The 19,355-nt window shown below is 62.7% G+C and overlaps 4 protein-coding genes across 4 annotated transcripts; all 4 read left to right on the top strand.

The window, feature by feature from the left end:
* The first annotated feature begins 43 nt into the window (after positions 1-43).
* On the top strand, positions 44-1,127 carry CHLRE_02g112366v5 (uncharacterized protein). The gene has a single exon (XM_043059907.1). The coding sequence runs from the start codon at positions 533-535 to the stop codon at positions 824-826; it is 294 nt and encodes a 97-aa protein (XP_042927541.1). The 5' UTR covers positions 44-532; the 3' UTR covers positions 827-1,127.
* Positions 1,128-1,273: 146 nt separating this feature from the next.
* CHLRE_02g112333v5 (uncharacterized protein) lies at positions 1,274-7,435 on the top strand. Its single transcript, XM_043059906.1, has 6 exons — positions 1,274-3,657; positions 3,845-4,000; positions 4,235-4,354; positions 4,613-4,684; positions 4,963-5,076; positions 5,239-7,435. Exons 1-6 carry the CDS (start codon positions 1,564-1,566, stop codon positions 5,662-5,664), a joined length of 2,982 nt encoding a protein of 993 aa, XP_042927540.1. The 5' UTR covers positions 1,274-1,563; the 3' UTR covers positions 5,665-7,435.
* Positions 7,436-7,855: 420 nt separating this feature from the next.
* CHLRE_02g112300v5 (uncharacterized protein) lies at positions 7,856-14,149 on the top strand. The gene is made up of 18 exons (XM_043059905.1): positions 7,856-7,991; positions 8,208-8,301; positions 8,616-8,698; positions 8,987-9,084; positions 9,322-9,350; positions 9,489-9,560; positions 9,834-9,940; positions 10,264-10,351; positions 10,629-10,727; positions 11,030-11,182; positions 11,502-11,591; positions 11,831-11,895; positions 12,167-12,236; positions 12,410-12,456; positions 12,781-12,823; positions 12,994-13,004; positions 13,118-13,207; positions 13,371-14,149. The coding sequence occupies exons 1-18, from the start codon at positions 7,981-7,983 to the stop codon at positions 13,468-13,470; spliced, it is 1,350 nt and encodes a 449-aa protein (XP_042927539.1). The 5' UTR covers positions 7,856-7,980; the 3' UTR covers positions 13,471-14,149.
* Positions 14,150-14,659: 510 nt separating this feature from the next.
* Positions 14,660-19,355, top strand: CHLRE_02g112266v5 (uncharacterized protein). The gene is made up of 5 exons (XM_043059904.1): positions 14,660-15,041; positions 15,264-15,338; positions 15,499-16,284; positions 16,461-18,176; positions 18,315-19,355. Exons 1-5 carry the CDS (start codon positions 14,976-14,978, stop codon positions 19,323-19,325), a joined length of 3,654 nt encoding a protein of 1,217 aa, XP_042927538.1. The 5' UTR covers positions 14,660-14,975; the 3' UTR covers positions 19,326-19,355.

The following is a 19,355-nucleotide window of genomic DNA, read 5'->3' as shown; positions in this document are numbered from 1 at the left end:
TTTTAAGTGAGTAAGCAAGTCCTTACACTGATTACTCGCTGATGATTTGTGAAGAAGCTGGTGCAGGTTGGCTCTTTTGAGTAAAAGGCCTTCGGCCTGTCCCCCACGTGCAGTGGCCGAAAATTAACTACATACAATAAAGTTCTCCAATTTAAACTTCGCGTACCGGAGCTTATGCAGCGCAGCCGAATACCACTAAGTGCCATTCGACTCGTGAAGGGGCGCTCATAGCTCAACTCATATACATTCACAGATGCTCATTTGGATGTAAATCGCTGCATTCCTTAAATAGTTCTCAAGTTGTAGCCGCGCCTCAGGCTCCTCCTTGCTGAAAAGTTTTGCAGGGCCACCCGTCCGTGGGGCCACTCATAGTGACACGCTTCGAAGTCCTGTTTGCTTAAGCTAATTTGATGGGAATACAGCTTATATCAGCGCGATCGCAGCAAGCTTGAGCGCGGGTGTTGCGGCACGCACAAACCCTTAGGTCGTCGTCGAGCGAAGGACGTGCAAGGGACGCGCAGCCACCTGGAAAATGTTTCGGAGGTTCTCAACTCAAGCAATCTCTGAGTTGCTGGATAACGGAGGAGGAGGGACTCCAGGCTCTGGCGATGGACTAATCAGCAGCTCGCCGCGGAAGCGTGAGCCATCAGAGGGGATCCGCTTCAAACTGAAGAAAGCATTGTTCGGGTCGTCCAGCGCCAGTGATGCGGGCCAGGCCGGCAACATGGGCGGCTTCCACTACAGGAGAACGTCGGCCCCTTCGGCTTCCGCCACGCGGGTACCACTCCGGCAAGTCCCTAGGGACTGCGTGTGTCCAATGCCCTAGACTGCCGAAATGTCATCATGTGACATATAATAAGGTCCCTGATTGATTTCCGGGCACAAACTCGAGCGGGAGCCGAAGTCGAAATGCTAAATGTCGCGCTCGCCAGGACTTACTGGAATTTGCCCTACGCAGTCCGGATGACATCTATCGGTGAACCTTAGTCGACGGCACTAGATACAGGCCCAAAATACCGCCTATGCGAGATATGGGCTCTGGTCCATTTCGCGACTTGAGCCCTGACCAACATGTTTTGTCCTCTGCCGAGCGCTCATGCCCACTAATGATGTAAGTTATGTACCTACAAAAAGGCGGCGTCTAAATATTGAGGTAGGATTTGCCTCGGGCGACTCCCAGAGCCCCCCGAGCGTGCGGGTTTGGCTAGGAGCATGCACCCCCCCGGACAATTGTGCACATAACTTTTTGATGCCTATTCTTTTTACAGTGTCGATTGCGTATCCTGCATACACTGTGCGTACGCTATCCATCACGCTATCACGCTTTTAGTTTTCACGACGAAAATATTTGCGTGTCCCACTGCACACCCCATGCACGGCTGCAGCCGTACGGCCTTTCAGGTTTCATCTGCTCAGCTCCGCACCATAGTAACCGTATACTACACAACGAGATGAAGCCGTAGGTATGCTGGCGGCCTGGTCAGATGATACCTGTTGGGTCTACCAGGCTGTCAAAGTTTGGACACAGCAAAAGACCAGAGTGGTACCCGCGTGGCTTCCGCTATGTCGGGCAGCGGTCCCCCTTCTGGGCACCTCAGTTTGGAGCGCTCGCCGAGGCCGTCCCCCGATGACGCTGCACAGTACGTGACACCACCGCAGGGCAGCTGCAGCCACATCAGCGGTGCGATGGGATCGACTTCTGCCCCCGTGCCTTCGCCGCCGCCCCCTCCGACCGTCACACCAGCAGCCACCGCATCCCAGCAGCAGCAGTCTGCTGCTGGGACAAGCAAGCCAGCTAAGGGCCTTCTCAGCATGCTGCTGCGACGCAGCTCGGGTCGCAAGCGCGATGTCACCGGTGGTGCCTCCACAGTGGGCCCCGTCGGGGGCGCAGTCTCCGCTGGCCTTGAGCCTTTCCACGGGCTCGCCAGCGGCGGCAACGGTCGCAACGGAACCGGGCCTGTCCTGCCCCCACCGCCGACAACAGGCCTGAGCCACATAGAAGGAACCAGCTCGCCAGCCGCCTTTGACCGGCGTAGTCTCCAGCTGCCGGCATCGCCATCGCCGGTGCTAGTGCGGCCCATTCGCTCGGTAACGGAGTCACCCTTCACGACCGCTATTTTCAGCGCCGCCGCCGCCGCTTCTATCGCTGCCATCGCGGCTCCTGGCGCCGTCGCCGCCGGAACGCATGCCGCCCCTATCGCCACCATTCAGCACGGCAAGTATCAGCGGCAGTCGTGTGACTGGCCGGCGTCGGGTGGCGTCACACCTCCGCGCAGCGACTCTTTATCGCCGGCCGCTGCTGCTGGTGGTGACAGCAGATGTGCTTCCGCTATCAGCGCCACCGAGCCGCTGTCGCCCCAGTGCGCGTGGGAGCCCAGTGTGCGCTGCAGCGAGGGCGGCGAGGGCGGCGGCGGCGGCGGCAGCAGCATCCGGCGTGATGGCTTCAGCAGAGCCAGCAGCACAATGACCCCCACCACCAGCTTCCCCAGCGTGAAGACGCCAGTCACGCCGCCGGCAGCTGAGGGCCCCGCCGCCTGCGCAGCAGCGAGCGCCAGCGCCGACGGCAACTCGATGACCTACGGCCGGCAGCAGCGGTCGCCAATGGTGGCCCCGAGGTCGGTACCGGTGCAGACGCGCTCGCTGGCGGTTGCTACAGCCGCCGCTGCCGTTGCTGCTACTGCCACTACCACCCCGTGCAGTCCCCCGACGGTGCAAGTGGTGGCAATGTCGCCGTCGTTCCCTGAAGCCATGATGGCAGCGGCTGCGGCGGCACAGGCCGAGGCTTCTGAGGGGGCCTATGCGGCTGCCAGTGACACGCGTGTTTTATCGACGGCAGCTCTCAGCAGGAGCGTCGGGCCGCCGACCAAGCTGCATCATACGCGGAACCAGCAACAGCAGAACCACCAGCACGCCCATCACCATCATTACTCGCCCCAGCTTGGAGCACATTCGCACCATCAGCAACCGCAGCCCCACCGCCACCTCCAATCCCTCGTAGCCAGCAGCAGTGACACAAACCTTGCATGCAACGCCGCCGGGCAGCAGCGCCTGCCGGCGCAGCCGCGGGCCCTCGCCGCCATGACCCTTGGGCCCCTCTCGCCGCCGGTACATGGCACAGCGTCCCCGCTGCAGCTACCGCAGCCGCCGCTCAATGCCCACCCCCATGTGGTGGCACTGCCTGAACGCGGTGCCCTGACGCACAAGGACGCAGGCGCCAGCGGTGACGGCGGTGGCGCCTTTTGGAGTGGCACCAGCGCCCCGACCGCGTCCGCCTGCCACCGCCTGCTACTCGGCACGCCCGGCCTGCTGCCGCACACAGCCGCCTTTTCCACCTGCGTGCACGACAGCACCTGCTCCTCCCACTACGCCTTGTTGCCGCCGCTCGCCGCTGCTGCTGCCGTGGAGGCTCCGGTCGAGCACCACCCTCACTCGGCTGAAGGCACGCTGAAACGGAGCGCCGCCGCCGCCGCAATGGACGGCGCGGCCCCGCCGCCACCGCCGCCCGCCGCGGGGGCCGCCATGGCGGAGGGGGGCAGCAGCCAGCTACTCGCCACCAGTGTGTGCACGCCGCCGGCCATGCAGCGGCCCGTGTGGCGCATGGAGGACTACGCGCTCACGCGGCGGCTGTACCGCGGCCACATGGCGTCCGTGTACAAGGTGCGTATGTGCGTGCGTGTGCGTGTGAGCGAATCCGCGGTACGGATGACTTGCTTGACATAGGTAGGTGTGAAGGCAATCCCGAGACCGGGCACCACCCCCCAGCAAGCCTCGTGTACCGTGTGAAATCCACCTGCCTTCTGTGGCTGCCCCGCCCTCATGCCTACTCGCTCCGCCCGCCCCACAGGGCCGCTGCCTGCGCTCGGGGCTGCCTGTGGCTCTCAAGGTGTACTTCAAGGCGCGGGTGGCGCCCAACGTGGCGCACATGGTGATGCGCGAGGCGGCGCTGCAGCTGCGAGCCAGCGCCCACCGCTACGTGCTTAAGTTGTACGGCGTGTTCCAGGTGGGTGGGAGCGTGTGGGTTTGTGGTTGGGCTTGCGTGTGTACATGTGGGCGGAGTCTTTGCTGCACCAGCCGGTGGGGCCAGGCAGGGGCTCGCGGGCGAGCAACGCATGCGCCAGGCTGTTATGGGAACCTGTTGATCCATCGATGGCATTTCCGCAACGCGAACAAAGCGCGCCGTCACCACATCGCTCACCGACCGCCATGTCGCCGCTTTTCCACGTGTCCTCGACAGACGGAGGAGCTTGTGGTGTTCGTGTGTGAACTCGCCTCCCGTGGCAGCCTGGCCCAGCTGGTGGGGTCGGGCGCGGCCGGCGGGCGCTGCACCCGCCTCAGCGAGACGCAGCTGCGGCAGGTGAGCATGGGGCGTGTGGGCATGGGGGTGGGCAGGCATGGCTGCTGCAGGAGTGGCTGCTGCAGAGGCGAGTTCGGTAGCAGATTTGCCCATGGGCCCGGCCGCACGCACGCATCCGGCCGCAACACACACACACACACACACACACACAAGTCTTTGCGCTTTGTTTTCCTTGTGCTCTTTAACACACACACACGCACACACACACACACACACACACACACACACACACACACACACACACACACACACACACAGGCTGTGCTGGAGCCTCTGCTGGACGCGCTGGGCTACCTGCACTCCAAGGGCGTGTGCCACCGCGACATCAAGGTGCGTACGGCCGGCGGGACGCGATAACCTTGCTTGTGGTCAGTCGGGTCCCTTCACGGTTGCTCGCACACTGCCCGCACTTGCGCGCAACCGCTTGCTCGCTGTGAAGCCAGTGCACCTGCGAACAGGAGCTGGGTGTTGATCGGTTTGCACAACTGGGCCCGTTCTGTCCAAGCGGCTTCGCTGCACGCACCTACCTGCCTCAGTTTCCTACCTGCGCTCATGAATTGTCACTTCTGCCATACGCGTGCCATGCTCCCCGCCCTGTCTGCTTGCAGCCCGAAAACATTCTGTTCACGTCCAACTGGGACTTCCGACTTGCGGACTTCGGTGTGTCCATTGACCTGCTCAAGGAGCGAGCCGTTACGCGCGCCGGCACCGCCGACTACATGGTGCGGCTGCTGCAGACGCGTGTGGTTAGTTGTGGGCTTGTGGCCATGATGTTGATGTTCTATTCATGGGTGCGGTTGCTTGTCAGTAGACCTTAACGCAGATCCGCCAGTGTATGCCGACCACTGGCTACAGCAGTGCACCGCCTTACATAATGCAAACAGGCGCCCGAGGTGGAGCGCTGCCCGCTCAAGGCCAACCCGGAAGACAACAAGCACGATGCCTCCCTGGCGTACAGCACTGCCGCCGACGTGTGGAGCATCGGCATCCTGGCCTACGAGCTGATGGTGGGCTTCCCGCCTGCTATAGAGTTCGAAGCACCCGCCAACAACCCCAACGCCAGCAACAGCGTCAGCGCCAACAGCCACACCAAATTCAGCTTCCCCGCATCGGTGTCGGCGGGAGCGCGTGACTTCATCACTCAGGCGCTGGCGCTGCGACCTGAGGATCGGCCCACAGCTCAGCAGCTGCGCATGCATCCCTGGCTGAGGGCAGCAGGCGCGAGGTCGGTGGTGGCCACAGCCGCCGCACCCAGCGTGGCCACGGCCGGGGCCCCTGCTGGTCCTGCTGGTGACATCGGTGCGGCTTAAAAACGTCCATGTACTAATGATCAGGTCAATAGCCTGGAAGCTAACTTCTCGTGGAGGATTATTTTTAGCCGGAGGCTTTCATACAATAGGCTTTCTATGCGTGTCCTTGGACGTTGCGTGTCAGGCGATGTGTCTGGATGCACAGCACGCACCTCACTGCCCACGCATTTGACGCATGGAACTTGGTGGCGCGACTTGTGTGCATGCGCTTTCGGGTCCCTGCGGTGTTCATTGTCCATTTGAGTCTTCTTGGCTCGCGCGCAATTGCGGCATGCCTCGGGGTTGTTTGCTATCACTTGATTTCAATGCGAAGTACGTACCCAAGTCAAGGAACCCCCACAGCCTGAATGCTAACCCTAGACCCTGGAGCGGCTGTTGACAACTGTGCTGCGTCTGGCTGCGGTTGGCTCTGCTGTGGCATCGCGATTGCTAGGCACCTGGTTTGGCTATGTGCCTGTTGAAACCGACCCCAACTATGTCCGGGCGATGAGGTTGTTCGGCCTCAGACTGTGGAGGGGCTCGGCCCCTTTTCCCATGACCGGGGAACACTTGTCCCTTGAGAGGTCTTCTGAGTCGGGATGTGCAAGGGGGGTGCACCCCCCGTGTGTTCGCATGCGTTCATGTGTATGTGTTCGGGAGCGCAAGGCCCCAGCCCCAGCAGCCCGTGTTGGCGGCAGGCTTGGGAGCGGTCAGCAGGTAGACACAGGTTGTACGATAAAAGCGGCAATCCGCACCCGTGGGGTTGCAATGCAGGCGCTCGTGGGCGTGGCGCACGGGTGGATTAATCCACCTGATGAATGACAAGGGTCGCCAAGGAGGGGGCTTATATACTCGACTATGTATTTGGTAGCGGGTTTAGTGTACCGTACATAAGTATGCGCACCGCGAGCGGAGGTTCGGGCATTCGTGGTTGTGAGTACCAGGCGAGAGGGCACCTGGCCATACGTGCGCCGAAGTATGCGCACGTCATTACCGCCGGCGGAGTCGCGGCGCAGTCCAAGAGTAGATGCCGCGGCTTTGTGTATCATAGCATTTCAGGCGGGTACTTACGATAAGTAGCACGTATGCATGCATTCTTTGTGGAGCTCCTGACTGGGAGTTGCCGATGTTACTGCTGGTGGAATATGGTAGTGGAGGCCAGAGTTCAGACCTTAGTACGGGCGCTTGATGCGTGGAGAACCCCTGGCGAGGATTCGGGGAAGTATACGTTGAGGTATAGCACGCTGCATGCCAACGATTTGCAGCAGCTCCGCGCGGCTGTGCCCCTGGGAGACGCGTTGGGCACCTGACAGAAGAGCTGCGGCTAGAGCAGCCTGCTGGTGCAGCGTTTCGTGTTTGCAAGCATTGCGCGTATTGCGCATCGCTGCGTTGGGTGTTGCGAAGTATGCAGCCAAGTACCACCCCTGCCAAGTACGCATTTTGCTCTGCATTAGTTTGAGAAGAACTGTTTGTGATGAATGCCCTTTCTCTGCAGTCGTGCTGAGGCTGGCCTAGGAACAGGAGGGTCGCGTTTTTGCGTTGTCGGGCTAGGTAGGTAACAAAAGACGCGCTACGATGCGCTCGCATTTCTACGTGAACCGGGCTGCTCTCATCTCTCATGCGTGGATTGTTTGCGGGTGTGACATGGTGAAATAAGGTCGGTGTCACGTGACGTGATGTAGGCAGGGCTGCCGGCGTGTCGGGCTGCTGATTGTACAGTGCGCCAAGCAATGGTGCCGTGCAGACACACGCGACCTACAGGAGTCCGCATCCATGCAAAGGACTAGTTCGGTGTGCGGAATCTCGCCGCCAGCCATTTGTATTTGTCGCACAAGCAACTCGATTCACGCCGTGGCGTCACAAGTGCGACATCATGGTACACGGCTTTGGGCCAAGGAAAGTATGGGCTGAGGGACGAACCTGGGACCGCCCTCCCCCGTCCTCCCCTTGGCAGCTGAACATTAACATCAGTGTGCCAGCTGCATGTAGCAAACTGAACCCTTTCTCTGTATAAGTAAGGCAAGCCCTCTCAGCCTTTCCGGCCGTCCGGCGTCTTCAAGTTGGGGCTTAGGAGTGTTAGCCTTTCCCGTTTTGGATTTCGCTCATCTGGGTTCCGTATACTTGGATCCTGTGGGGCCCTCCCTGTCCCCCGCCCCGCCCTGGCTAGTCTGTCAAGCAGCGCAAATAAGACACTTGTAAATATAAGGAAGTAGCTCTTGCATAGCGGTCGAAGAAATGGCGAAAGCGGCAGCCAAGAGCGAGGCAGACGACTCAGAGAAGTGTTTGAGTTGCTGTTGTGTCTTGAAGTACGTGTTTTCGCCCTTGATCCTGCTGTGGATGAGCTTCAGGTGCGAGCGTGTCAGCAAGTCGCGAATGGCGCGCTTTCGAGACCAGCCTCGGCGCCAAGCATCACTATTGCGGCCCGGGCGCGACTAGAGTCACCATGATACATACAAAGGAGTTAATTGAAGACAACTGCTGACCACAGGGGGTATGTGCAACCCCTAAGCCGCTCCGTTCACCCCTTGACGCTCACTCCGCCTACACGGACCCGCTCCTCTCAGGATCTACGTTCTGGGCATGCTTAGTGCTTACCTGGAGCGACTGGGCAGAGGCGTCTTTTGCGGCCTGTGCGTCTGCTGCTCGTGCACGTATAAGGTGAGCACGACACGGCGTTGCGCCGCTGGTTGTCCAAGCAATGCTGCCGGCCGGATAAGGTGTAGCCGCTCATAACCTGCGCCCCGCCACGTCGGGTTAAGATACTGCATTCCCATAAAGTCATCAGGCGCCTACCAAGCCCAGTGACTCCGCATCCGCATCATCCTGTCACCACGTGTGCCCATGCCTGCTCACCCGGGCCCCCCGGGGCGGTCTTGCACGGGACAAACCCACCTGCACCCTCCCCACCTGCCCATCCCTGCCCGTCCTCGCCCAACTCTGCAGCCCCCCGACTTCCGGTTCCACCCCTACAGGACAGCAAGTTCCCGCACGACCACCGCAGCATTGGCACCTTCAAGGGCCGCACCGGCCCCGAGCTGGATAAGGAGATCACCTGGTGCGTGTGGCGGCACCTTGTTGACCCGCTGTGCCGCGTGCCAACGAACCCCTGAGGTGCCCCAGCTTTTGTGCGGGCTCCTGCGAATGTTTGGGCGTGGCGGAAGGAGCAGTCGACGCCTACCCAAATTGACTGTGACCCAGAACCGGAGGTGGTGGGTGTTGGTGCTGCTCGCATGATACGGCGTGATGGTTACACACGGCATGCCCTGTGACGGTGTGTCAGCGCACATGAAAGGCATAGCAGTAGGACAAGTAAGGATGTTGACAAGGATATCATCTTACACAGGCGCCGCATTGGGGACATTTGCGCGGCCGCTGCCCCCCAGCCCAAGAAGGGGGGCGCCTCTGGCTCCAAGCCGAAGCCCACGGCGCGCCTGTTCGCGGGTGAGGAGGGCATGCGGGTGCGGCGCGCGCGTGGGTGGCGCGCAGCGGGCAGGCGCACGCGGTGGGACCTGGGAGCATGGCAGGGGGGCCAATTGATGGACGCGACGTGCCGTACGGTGCTGTCTTGCCTTTGGCGGCGTGCGTCGTACAGCTGACTGGCCAGCGGCTTGTAGCTGCCCTATGCAACACCGGGCTGCGCACCCATCTGCCCGCTTCAACACCTCCCGATGCCCGCAGATGACATCGAGCCTTCCGACATCTGCCAGGTCAGCTCGGGGCGGGACTGGGACAGTGCACGATGCGTATGAGGGGCTTGGGGACAATGCGGCGCGAGACCCGGTCTCTGTGACGGCGCTCCACACCTTGGCCCTGACCGCCCCCCACACCACCTGCCGCCGCCCCAGGGCCAGCTGGGCGACTGCTGGCTGATGAGCGCCCTGGCGTGCCTGGCGTGCCAGCAGGGGGCCATCCAGCAGGTGTGTGGGCTTTCCGGGGGTGGGGCTTGTGTGCCCAAGAACAACAAGTTGTCCTGCTATCTTGTGATGCGGGGAGATGGGGTGGATGAGCCAGCATGGCAAGATGGTGAGGAGGGGCCACTGGAAGCAGGCTGTATGTGGGAGGAGGCCAGAGATGGGCTTCCCTGGCAACGTGCACACGCAGCCGGTCCCGCACACGTTGCCGGCGCCTGCCGCCGTGGCATGACACCGGCACCTGCCCGCCCCCGCCCTGTCGCCTACCTCGCACACCAGGTGTTTGACACGCGCGAGTACACGCAGTACGGGCGCTACAAGATGCGGCTGTACGACGGCGCACGCAAGAAGTGGCGCACCGTCACCATTGACGACTGGATCCCCTGGTGGGCGTAGCGGGCGGCTGTGTGGTGTGGTGTGATGTGGTGTCGTGTGGTGCAGTGCGGTGTGGTGTGGTGTGGTGTGGGCTGGGCTGGGCTGGGCTGGGCTGGGCTGGGCTGGGCTGGGCTGGGCTGGGCTGGGCTGGGCTGGGCTGGGCTGGGCTGGGCTGGGCTGGGCTGGGCTGGCGCAGCAGTGCACCTGCCATATGCCCGTCGTCGCGTGCCCCTGCGCCCGCTTGCGGCCCTGGCCCCACGTGCACGCACGCTTGGCACCTCAGCCTCATCAACTCAGCCCCGCACCCTGCCACTGCGCCCGCAATCCCCCTCAGCGGCGCTGACGGCCAGCCGATGTTCGCCAAGCCCAAAGGCGACGAGGCCTGGGTGGTGCTGCTAGAGAAGGCCTGTGCCAAGTTCATGGTGATAGCGGGGCAAGGGCGGGGCGGGAGCGGGAAGGGCGGAAAGAGGCGAAGCTGGGGATGGCCTGGGGGCAGCAGCAAAGGGTGCCGTGCGGAGTTGCAGAGCATGACCTGTTCACCGTTCGGCCGTGTCCTGCCAGAGTGGATGCTCAGCTCATCAGCCCTCACACGCCCTCATATGTCGAGCGTGCTTGCGAACACAGCCAGAGGCGCATGCCTACCATACTGTCACACTTACACGCGCACACGCACTCTGTGGTGGGCCGGTGCGGCTGCAGGGCGGCAACTACGCCTCCCTGGACGGCAACCTCATGATCAAGGCGCTGGAGATGCTCACCGGCGACTTCGTGTGCATGTTCAGGCTGGGAGACACCAGGGTGCGGCGGGGGGAGGGGAGCGGAGTGGACCAGCGGAGCGCAGGGCGGGGCAGCGAAGTGGATGGGAAGGACGTGAGCACAAGGCGCCAGGCTGGGAGGCAATGGGCGCTCGCGCGGGTTCGGGGCCACAACGGCGACCAACCACGGGGGCCCATTGGTTGAGTGCAATATGGCTGGACTGTCCAGCGTGTCAAAATTGTCAGGGTTGCTGAAGCTCTGTGCGCCTTTTCATCCAAGCTGAAACCCTCTCGACTCCTTCGGCCCTTGCTTACGCAAACCCACCCTCTCTGACCCTTGCGTAGGACGCCAAGAGCCGCGGCAAGCCGCGCACGGAGCAGCGCTGGACTCGGCTGGAGCTGTCCCGCGGCCCGCCGCCCAAGGACGCGGCGCCCGGTGACGACCTGCGCCTGGTGTACGCGCGCGATGAGCCGTTCGACAGCGAGCTCATGTTCAGGGTGGGCCGGGCGGCTGTGCTGAAGGGGGAGGGTATTTGCCGAGCCCAACGAGCAAGGGAGAGGGAAGCTGTTGTTGGCACCATTCCCAACAGGGAGGTTGGGGTGATACCAGGGTGGGTGGGCGGGTAGAGCGGATCGCAGGGGTCTTAAGGGGTGACCGGTGCTGTGCCGAGGGTGAGTCGTCTGGGGTGCAGCGTGGGGGTTGGATCGGGCAGCAGGCGGAAGGGCTCGCAAAGCAGTGGTGCGTAGGAATAGACGGCGTTGTGTTGGGTGTCGCTTTTGTCCCTAACAACATCCGCGGAACCATCATCGCTTGCAGTCGATCAGCTGGGAGCTGCGGCACGGCTCCACCATCGGCGCCAGCAACGCCGGCGGCAAGGACACCGAAAACATCCATGGCATTGTTCAGGTGCGCAGTTGGGCCAGTGGGAGCAGTGCTCGCTGCTTCCCAACGTAGGCTTGCTATCGAGAGCCTTCACAATGAGGCCCGCTGGCGCGGCGCCTGAGACTTGGAAACGCCCAGTCACGCTAGTCACGCCAGTCACGCCAATCACTATTGTGTACCCTTGTATTTCCCCACCCCCCTTGCCTACGTACCTACTTGCCATCCGCCCATCACCACCGCCATGACCACCTCCACCACTCCAGGGCCACGCCTACGCGCTGATGAAGGCGGACGAGGCGGACGGCAAAAAGTTCCTGCAGCTGCGCAAGTGAGGCAGCGGGCCTAAGGGGGCGGTGGTCGGGAGGGGGCTAGGGCAGGCCGGGGAGGGTGATCACGGACCAAACCGCAATCAGTGCGACCCAATGACGCGGGGTTGTGTTGCGGCGACCAGGGCGGGTGCAGGCGCACGGTGCAGGCGGCGGGAGGGTGTGATTGCTGGAGTGGCTCGGCGGGCCAGCGGTGGCGAGAAGTGCTGGCCAAACCGCCTTGACGCAGTTGTTTGACAGCCCCGGTACCCTTTGCCCTCTTGCTTCTCGCAGCCCATGGGGCACCTTTGAGTGGAGCGGTCCCTGGAGCGACAAGAGCCCGCTGTGGGACCAGCACCCCAAGGCAAGTGGCAGATGATGCACTTGCGACACTGTCTTCCCACCGAGAAGCGTAACCTCTTTGTGTGGCGGACATGGCACGCTAGACGCGCCGCATGATACGATGCACGGTAGGCGTGCATGCTTAACGTCGCATGCGCACGAAGCAAACCGACCCAATGCGAACCGATACGACAGGTGAAGGCCGCGCTGGACTTTAAGCCCGCCGATGACGGCACCTTCTGGTGGGTTGTGATGGGCGTGGACGTGTCTGTGTCTTGTGCCCTGACAAAGAGGGATTCATGCGGGTGCCGGAGTCAGGAATCAGAAGTCAGGAATCAGCCTGGGTAGTATGGGGGAGTGGAGTATAGTGGGTGTGGGTGTGGTGTCAACCCAGCGGCTTCTGTACCCTGCATCAGCCCCTTCCGAAGAGTTCCATCTGGCCCTGTCGCGTGCTTGCCAACGTACGCGGAGCAGCCGCAACCGTCCTCCGCTTCCTGGATTTACTAGCAACAATCCATCTCCGCCTCCTCGGCCTCCTGCGGCACCACGCACCTGCTGACCTGCAGGATGGAGTACACAGACTTCATCAACCACTTCAACACACTGGAGGTGGGGCGGCTGGCAGGCAGACAGCAAGACGGAGGGGTGCCAGGGATTAAAAGAAGGCAGCACTTTGCAGGCAGGGATGTTAGGAACCGGTCTGCACGACTACCGCACTGTATACTGACATGCCGCCCGCCCATGTCTTTGCTCTGTCCCGTGCTGCTCTGGACCACCAGTTCTGCTGCCGGTGAGTCATGCGAGAAGCACAATTTAACACAGTTTCTCTGGAGGTGTCACTGTCTTACTGGCATGGTTTCACCGCTGACAGTGACTGTGCCTCGTGTGCGGCATGGCCCGCAGGAGCACGGGCTTCGAGCACGTGGTGATCAATATCCACGAGGAGCACCCCTGCTGCGGCCCCTGCTGGGGCTGCATGGAGGGCTGCGCGAGGTGAGCATCAGCAGGGGGCTCTAGCAGTCTAGGGCTGTTGCAGCGGGCGGCAGGACGGCCACCGGCCACCTGGTGCCCACTAATCTTGTCGATGCAGACACGTGGGCATGGCGGGTTCGTGACCTAGCACGCACTGGCGCTTGGGCTCCCCTGCCTTGTCCAGGTATTGGATGTGCTGCCTGGGCTGCAAGGCGCTGTGCTGCGGACGCCACGTGACCCAGTTCAAGCGCCCACCCGCCGGCTGCTGCAGCTGCATCGCCTGAGCATCCTGCGGGTATGGAAAGCCCGGCATACATAGTGGCAGGGGGTCCGCCTGCTGATGTGCATCATCGTGATCGGCTCTGGGCTGTTTGGTGTGTTGTCGAGGTGATGTCTTGTGCAGTGGCGTAGCCTTTTGTACAGCGGAAGGACTGGGTGCAAGCCGGAGAAGGTGGTACTATTGTGGTGAATGGCAAGCGTCTGTTCCTATACGGATGGCTTGTGAAGCTCAGGCACGTGCTTAAGGGCTGCGCAGCTCTAGTACTCAAGTGCTAAATGGATGGGAAGTGGCCGAAGACAACGTCGCAGGGTGAAACGAGTGAATTTTGTGACCCGTCGTGGCAGCGTGCACGCGTGCACTGGGAAGAGTTGCGGGTTGCTGCGTAGGTCAAGCCTGGAAGTTATAAGGAGCTCTTATACAACATGTTGTCCTGTGATGGGGCAGCTGGTTTGGTGGCGGCGATGGTGATACGGTAAGCTGAAATGGCAATGATCTGAGGTACCGCACGGAGGTATCGGTATTGTCAAGTGGCTCTCTACGGGGCCTGTGCCGCTGCGCTGTACAGAAGGGCTGACACATCCCGCAGTTTGACCTATGGTGCTGTTGCTACAGCGGTCTAAGCATACGGGGCCGCGGGGGGCAGCATCGCGTGGACTTGCACGTGCCCAGCCTTTCTTGACTTTCCCTCTCCCCTCCCGCCTGAGCGGCGAAGGCCCGCAAGGGTGCACACCCACGGTGCACCCCTTAGCTGCGCCTCTCCACGGCTCGCATCCAATCTGCACTGCCTTCGTCTCGTCACCGCTAAGATCGGGAACGGCATCTTAGTCAATGGGTCGAGAATGCTTTTAAGACAAACAATGGGTATGTGATGGTTGGGGCCGGCACACGCTGCACCGCACCACCGCTCACCAGCAGGGGTGCTCACCCCGGCTCACCAGGAGCGCGCAACAGCATTCCAGCTCGCCACCAGCTCAGTTCGCTCCATCCTCGGGCGCTCAGTTTCACGATCAGCACTACTCAGCAGCATGATCACGGTCACGGTAACGCAGTACTGGTGACATTTGGGGGCCGGGGCGCCGAGAAACCCAATGCGCGCTCCGGCGCGGGGCCACGTCTTTCCATTAACACCGATGCTTGGGCTGCGTTCAATTTGTTTCAACTCAACTATATCAGCCACTTGCTTCCTTTGCCATGTCCCATCGCTCTCCCTGCGCCGTTGGCTGCACGCCTGACTAAGCGCTGCGCGGATTGCGACTCCACAGTCGTCGAGACCAGCATTGTTTCTGTATGTTCATACTGTGTATCTCAGTAGGCCTTCTATGCATCTCCAAACCTGCACCACCTGTCAGTCCAGCTCATCGCACGAAGGCGGAAGGCAGGTCACTGCAGTCCGGTGTAAGTCCTGTGTGCCCTGCAGCAAACTTAACTATACAATATAGCTCTCTTAGTGGACTGCACTACTTAAACAGAATGCGAATGAAGTGAAAGCGCGACGAAGCTGAAACCACCATGAGTTGTAATTTGTTCGCGGTTTGCTTTGGAAGGAGTCCTGGCCGGTCCTCCGTCCAAAACCAGGTGAACCGCTCGCCCAGAGTCGCCAGGGGCTGCGTCGGCCGCATGCCATCTCGGCGCCATTTTAGGTCCTGCTGCTCCGCGCAGCTACCCAAGCCAGGGAATCGGTTCACTGTATCTATCGATGCATACGAAATGGTTATAGCGTATGCGCTGGTCGTGAACGGGCGCGAGCGATTAGTTCACAATTGCTGCAACCGCCCTCGCGCCGGACCCTCCTTGCAGGCCGCTCATCTGGAAGCCCGCCTGCTGCCTGTTGATAAGAATGATGACCATTACTTGGATGGCAGCTGTGTATCGGTAAGGGGAAGGTTGCTGACGGAGCCCAGGGGCCCCGGTGGTTGCTGGAAGGCCGAAGGCCGCTCGCCTCCTTGCTCTCGGAGCCCTTTCGACAGTCTTGTTGCCACCCAAGTTGCGCGCCCGCTCACGCCAATCATGCCCCAACGCGCTTTAAATGCAGAAGTCCACGCTCGACCCGGAACGCTTCTACGCGCAGTTGGCTCGCGAGAAATCCTGCTGCACCAGCCGCGGCCGCAGCGGCGCCGCTCAGCGTTCAGGCGCAGCTGCCCGCGCCTCAGAGGGCGGGGCTACGGCAGCAAGAGGCAGCGTGGACGGCGAAGCCGAGGACGCTGCAGTTGGCGTTGCACAGGGCCCAAGTCGAAACAGCTACTCGAATGCCCTAGGTGTGGCAGCGCTTCCGCCGCGTGCGGCCTCGGACACTGGCGCATTTTTCCGCCGGCCAGCGCCGCCCTTTGCAAACACCTTCACCTGCGCCCTCACGACGCCGGCCCAGCAACACGCCGAGAGCGGGCGGTGCAGCCATAACGAGGCGTCCAGCAGCAATAAGTCTCGTCGGCTGTCCCTCACGATGCTGACGGGGGCCGGTGGCTACCGCGGCAACCAGGTGGCGCCGGCGCCGGCCGAGCTGCGGGCCATGGCCGCAGCAAGTGGCCGTGGCGGTGGCAGCGGTGCCTGCCAACTGCGGGGCAGCGACGGCGGCGGCGGCAACACAGGCGGTGGCATGCACCTTGCCGCGACGGCGGAGGTTGAAGAGGAGGACTCCGACAGCGGTGATGGGGGAATGGTCGTACCCCGCTCCAGCAGCCAGGCCCACCGTGGCACAAGCGAGTGTGCGGAAGCAGGAGTGGCAGACCAGGTGGCGGCTATAGTTCAGCGAGGCGGCGGCTCAGCGAGCTTCACATCCACCAGGGCTTCCCGGCCCTCTGCCACCGCCGCCAGGTCCAGGGTAAGCCCGGCCAGTGTTAACATCAATCCATGTGTGCGCACGTGGTTCCGCATCGTGCCAGCGCTCCAGCGTGTCACGTACAAGCAACTACTATCCAATCATGTCCTCCATTAGTTCCTCGCGTACCTACCTTACCCTTTGCCCCCGTTTCGCCGTCCGGCCTCCCACTTTCGCAGCGCTCGCACAGCGGTGACGACCCGCTGGCTGTAGCACTGGGCATCATGCGGAGCGGCAGTAGCGAGACGAGCCACAGTCGCAACAAGGCAGCTGAGGTAACAGCGGCCGTGGCAGAGCGCCGCCGGTCAACGTCGCTCGCACGTCGCAGCCGCAGCGGCGGCTCTGGCGGTGGCCCGCCGCCGCCGGGCACGCCGCCTGTGCTAACCCACAACCCCTCACCGCCGCGGTCACGCTCCTGCAGCAAGCCTCGCGAGCGCCGAGCGTCCTGTGATGCGATGCTGCACTCGCAGACGTCCTCCCAGGTTGCAGAGCTGCATGCACTCTTGGGACAGCAGTCGATAGACATTCCCGGCAGGTGCAAGAGCTTCGGAGGTGATGGCAAGGCAGCGGCCAGCGAGCACAGTCGGCGTGTCTGCGCCGACAGCAATGCCACGTTGCAAGGCAAGGCGCAGCCCGCAGCCGCTAGCGCCCGCAGCTTCCGGCAGAGCGGCGGGCAAGAGGCTGCGGCGAAGTCGGGTGAGGCGCGCAGTGAAGACGAGGGGGACGAGGCTGCCCGCAGCGAGGAGTTGCTGACTCAGCGGCGCCAGGCATGGCTGCTGGGCAGTTGCATGAAGATCTCACGCAGCCAACGCCGCCGCACGCGTCCTTGCGACTACCTTGACGAAGAGCAGGAGGTCAGGCCGGCGGCGGACAAGCAGCAGCAGGACCAGGGCTGCACTCTACCCCGCCTGACCAGCGGCAGTGACAGCGCCGTGAGCAGCCACACCGCCATGCACGGCGCCGGTTCCATCGGTTGTGCCAGCCGGGGCCGCGACGCGGCAGGCGCTGTGATGTCTGCGTCGCAGTCCTCTGGGGCACCGCCTCAGGCGCTCGTGCTGCCCGCGTCGGAGCCGGGATGCGTGTTTGGTGACGCATCAACTCGCGCGGAACAGTTCCACAAACAGCAGCAGAGCATGCCGCTCAGTGCGGACGGTGGCACTTGCGTGGATGGTGATGTGGCCACCACGGCGGCGCCAGCAGTGTCTTCGACAGCTGTGACAGCAGATCCCCCGGCCGCTGTGACCAAAGCGGCTGGCATTGCGACAGACACTTTTCCATGCGACGGCCTAGCCAACAGTCACTCAGTCTCCGACAGTGACGACGAGCGGGATGCTGAGATAGCCTCCGCGGCGGCTTCGGCTGTGGGGGAGTGGCGTGCGTCTCGCGCAGCCAGCCTTGCAAGCCTGGCTAGCCGCGAGGTCAGCAGCACTGGCTCCAACCTGCTCGACTCTGCGGAGGACCTGCAGTGCAGGGCCGCTGCCATCAACGCCACCGCTGCTGCGGCTGACATGGATGACGCGGCTGCAGCCGGTGCGCGTGGTGGGGCGTTTAAGTGCCAGGGCCCGGGACGCCAGAGCGCCCACAGGCTGTCGTGGGCTGGTAATGCGGCCAGCAGCAGTGACAAGCAACTGGAGCTGCAGCCAGAAGCCTCCAGCGCCGCCAGCCGTGCAGGTATCCATGACGAGCAGTCGGAGTTGGTTGCGGCTGTGGGCCCAACAGGCGCTGCCGCAGCCGAGCCCGACGCCCCGGCGCAACGGCTCTGCAGCAGCCGCAGCCGGAGGTGCAGCATTGCTGGCGAGGTGGTGGCGGGTGTGCAGGAGCCCGGCGAGAGCGGGCGCAGGCTAGCGGGGGCAACCTCTGTGCGCTGGCAGCAAAGCCGCTCACTGCGTCCAGCGGTACGTGCAGGTCGCTGCGTGCATACATGTCTGTGTGTGCCTTGGTGGCCGTGCTGCGCCTTTATTTGCAATCCATGATCGATTGCATTGTCGCAAGGTGCTTGACTGTGCCCATGTTTCGCATGTGTCTTCCCTCAGAGGAGTATCCTCAAGAAGTCGCCATCACATGCGCCACGTGAGGCGCATGTCAGTGTGCGGGACGACACCGGAAGCGAAGGCGCCGACGCGATCCCCCTCGCCAATCTTGATAACGCCAGTGCAATGTCATTGACAGCAGCTGACGGAGGCTGCACGGTGCAGGCGGCGCGGTGCGCGGAGCAGCGGCAGCCGATGCCGGACCCTGAGATGCCGCCGCTGCCGCCTGCGGCGGGTGCGGATCAAGAGCAGCAGGTCCAAGCGCAGCAGGAGCATACAGCCAGGGAGGAGGAGGACAATGGCGACGGCGTGATGCTGCCCGGGCCGTGCGATGGCACGCAGTTGCAAGGGCACGAGCAGGGAGAGCAGCTGCCGGTTGGGGCGGACTCGGAGCCATTCGGCCGGCCTCCTTCCCGCCGCAACAGCCGTTCTCCGGGTCCTGGTGACACGCCATCCACCGTGCTGAAGCAAGGCAGCCGGACATCCGCCGTGACGTCTCGGTGTGGCAGCAACAGGCAAGCAGCTGAGCAGCCTGCCAGTTACGGCACAGCAGCCGCAGAAGCCGGAGACGCCGCCGCCTCCACGGCGGAAGCGAGCGGCGATGCAGCTCCATACGGAGACCCTGCCGGTTGCAGCCCAGCCAACCCAATCAGCGGCATGTCAGGGCCATCGCCAGCTCTTACACGCGGCAGAAACAGCCGCGCCAGTAGCTGCTGCAGCCAGGCGGGCCTGCAGCGCTGCGGCTCCGGCTCCAGCAGCGTCGCCTCGCATCCCTTCATGACGGCGGTGACGCAGGCCGCACGGGCCGCCACGGCCAAGACGTCGCTGTGCGAGACAACCAGCCATGTGGTAATGTCCTCAGGTGCCATGTCCGACAGCCGACCGTGGGGTGCGGGGTGCGACTACGAGGACGATGCACAGGAGGGCCACCAGGACCGAGACCAAGGGCAGTTCATGGCTTTGATGGCTGGTGGGGACAATGGAGAGCGGGTGGCGTCCAGTGAGTTTCAGTGATAGACACCACGAGCCCACCGGGGGTAAAGG

Source organism: Chlamydomonas reinhardtii, chromosome 2 (assembly GCF_000002595.2).
Source record: "Chlamydomonas reinhardtii strain CC-503 cw92 mt+ chromosome 2, whole genome shotgun sequence".
NCBI classification, from domain to species: domain Eukaryota; kingdom Viridiplantae; phylum Chlorophyta; class Chlorophyceae; order Chlamydomonadales; family Chlamydomonadaceae; genus Chlamydomonas; species Chlamydomonas reinhardtii.
This window is presented reverse-complemented; position numbering and strand designations above follow the sequence as displayed.

Excerpts from the sequence above, each read along its gene's own strand:
- CHLRE_02g112366v5 (XM_043059907.1), top strand. The coding sequence starts at position 533 with ATGTTTCGGAGGTTCTCAACTCAAGCAATCTCTGAGTTGCTGGATAAC.
- CHLRE_02g112300v5 (XM_043059905.1), top strand. Across the intron at positions 8,302-8,615 it reads GCTGCTCGTGCACGTATAAG|GACAGCAAGTTCCCGCACGA; the intron begins GTGAGCACGACA and ends CCACCCCTACAG. Across the intron at positions 13,208-13,370 it reads TGCATGGAGGGCTGCGCGAG|GTATTGGATGTGCTGCCTGG; the intron begins GTGAGCATCAGC and ends TGCCTTGTCCAG.
- CHLRE_02g112266v5 (XM_043059904.1), top strand. The coding sequence starts at position 14,976 with ATGAGTTGTAATTTGTTCGCGGTTTGCTTTGGAAGGAGTCCTGGCCGG. Across the intron at positions 15,042-15,263 it reads GGTCCTCCGTCCAAAACCAG|GCCGCTCATCTGGAAGCCCG; the intron begins GTGAACCGCTCG and ends CCCTCCTTGCAG. Across the intron at positions 18,177-18,314 it reads GCCGCTCACTGCGTCCAGCG|AGGAGTATCCTCAAGAAGTC; the intron begins GTACGTGCAGGT and ends GTCTTCCCTCAG.
- CHLRE_02g112333v5 (XM_043059906.1), top strand. The coding sequence starts at position 1,564 with ATGTCGGGCAGCGGTCCCCCTTCTGGGCACCTCAGTTTGGAGCGCTCG. Across the intron at positions 4,001-4,234 it reads AGTTGTACGGCGTGTTCCAG|ACGGAGGAGCTTGTGGTGTT; the intron begins GTGGGTGGGAGC and ends TGTCCTCGACAG. Across the intron at positions 4,355-4,612 it reads GCGAGACGCAGCTGCGGCAG|GCTGTGCTGGAGCCTCTGCT; the intron begins GTGAGCATGGGG and ends ACACACACACAG.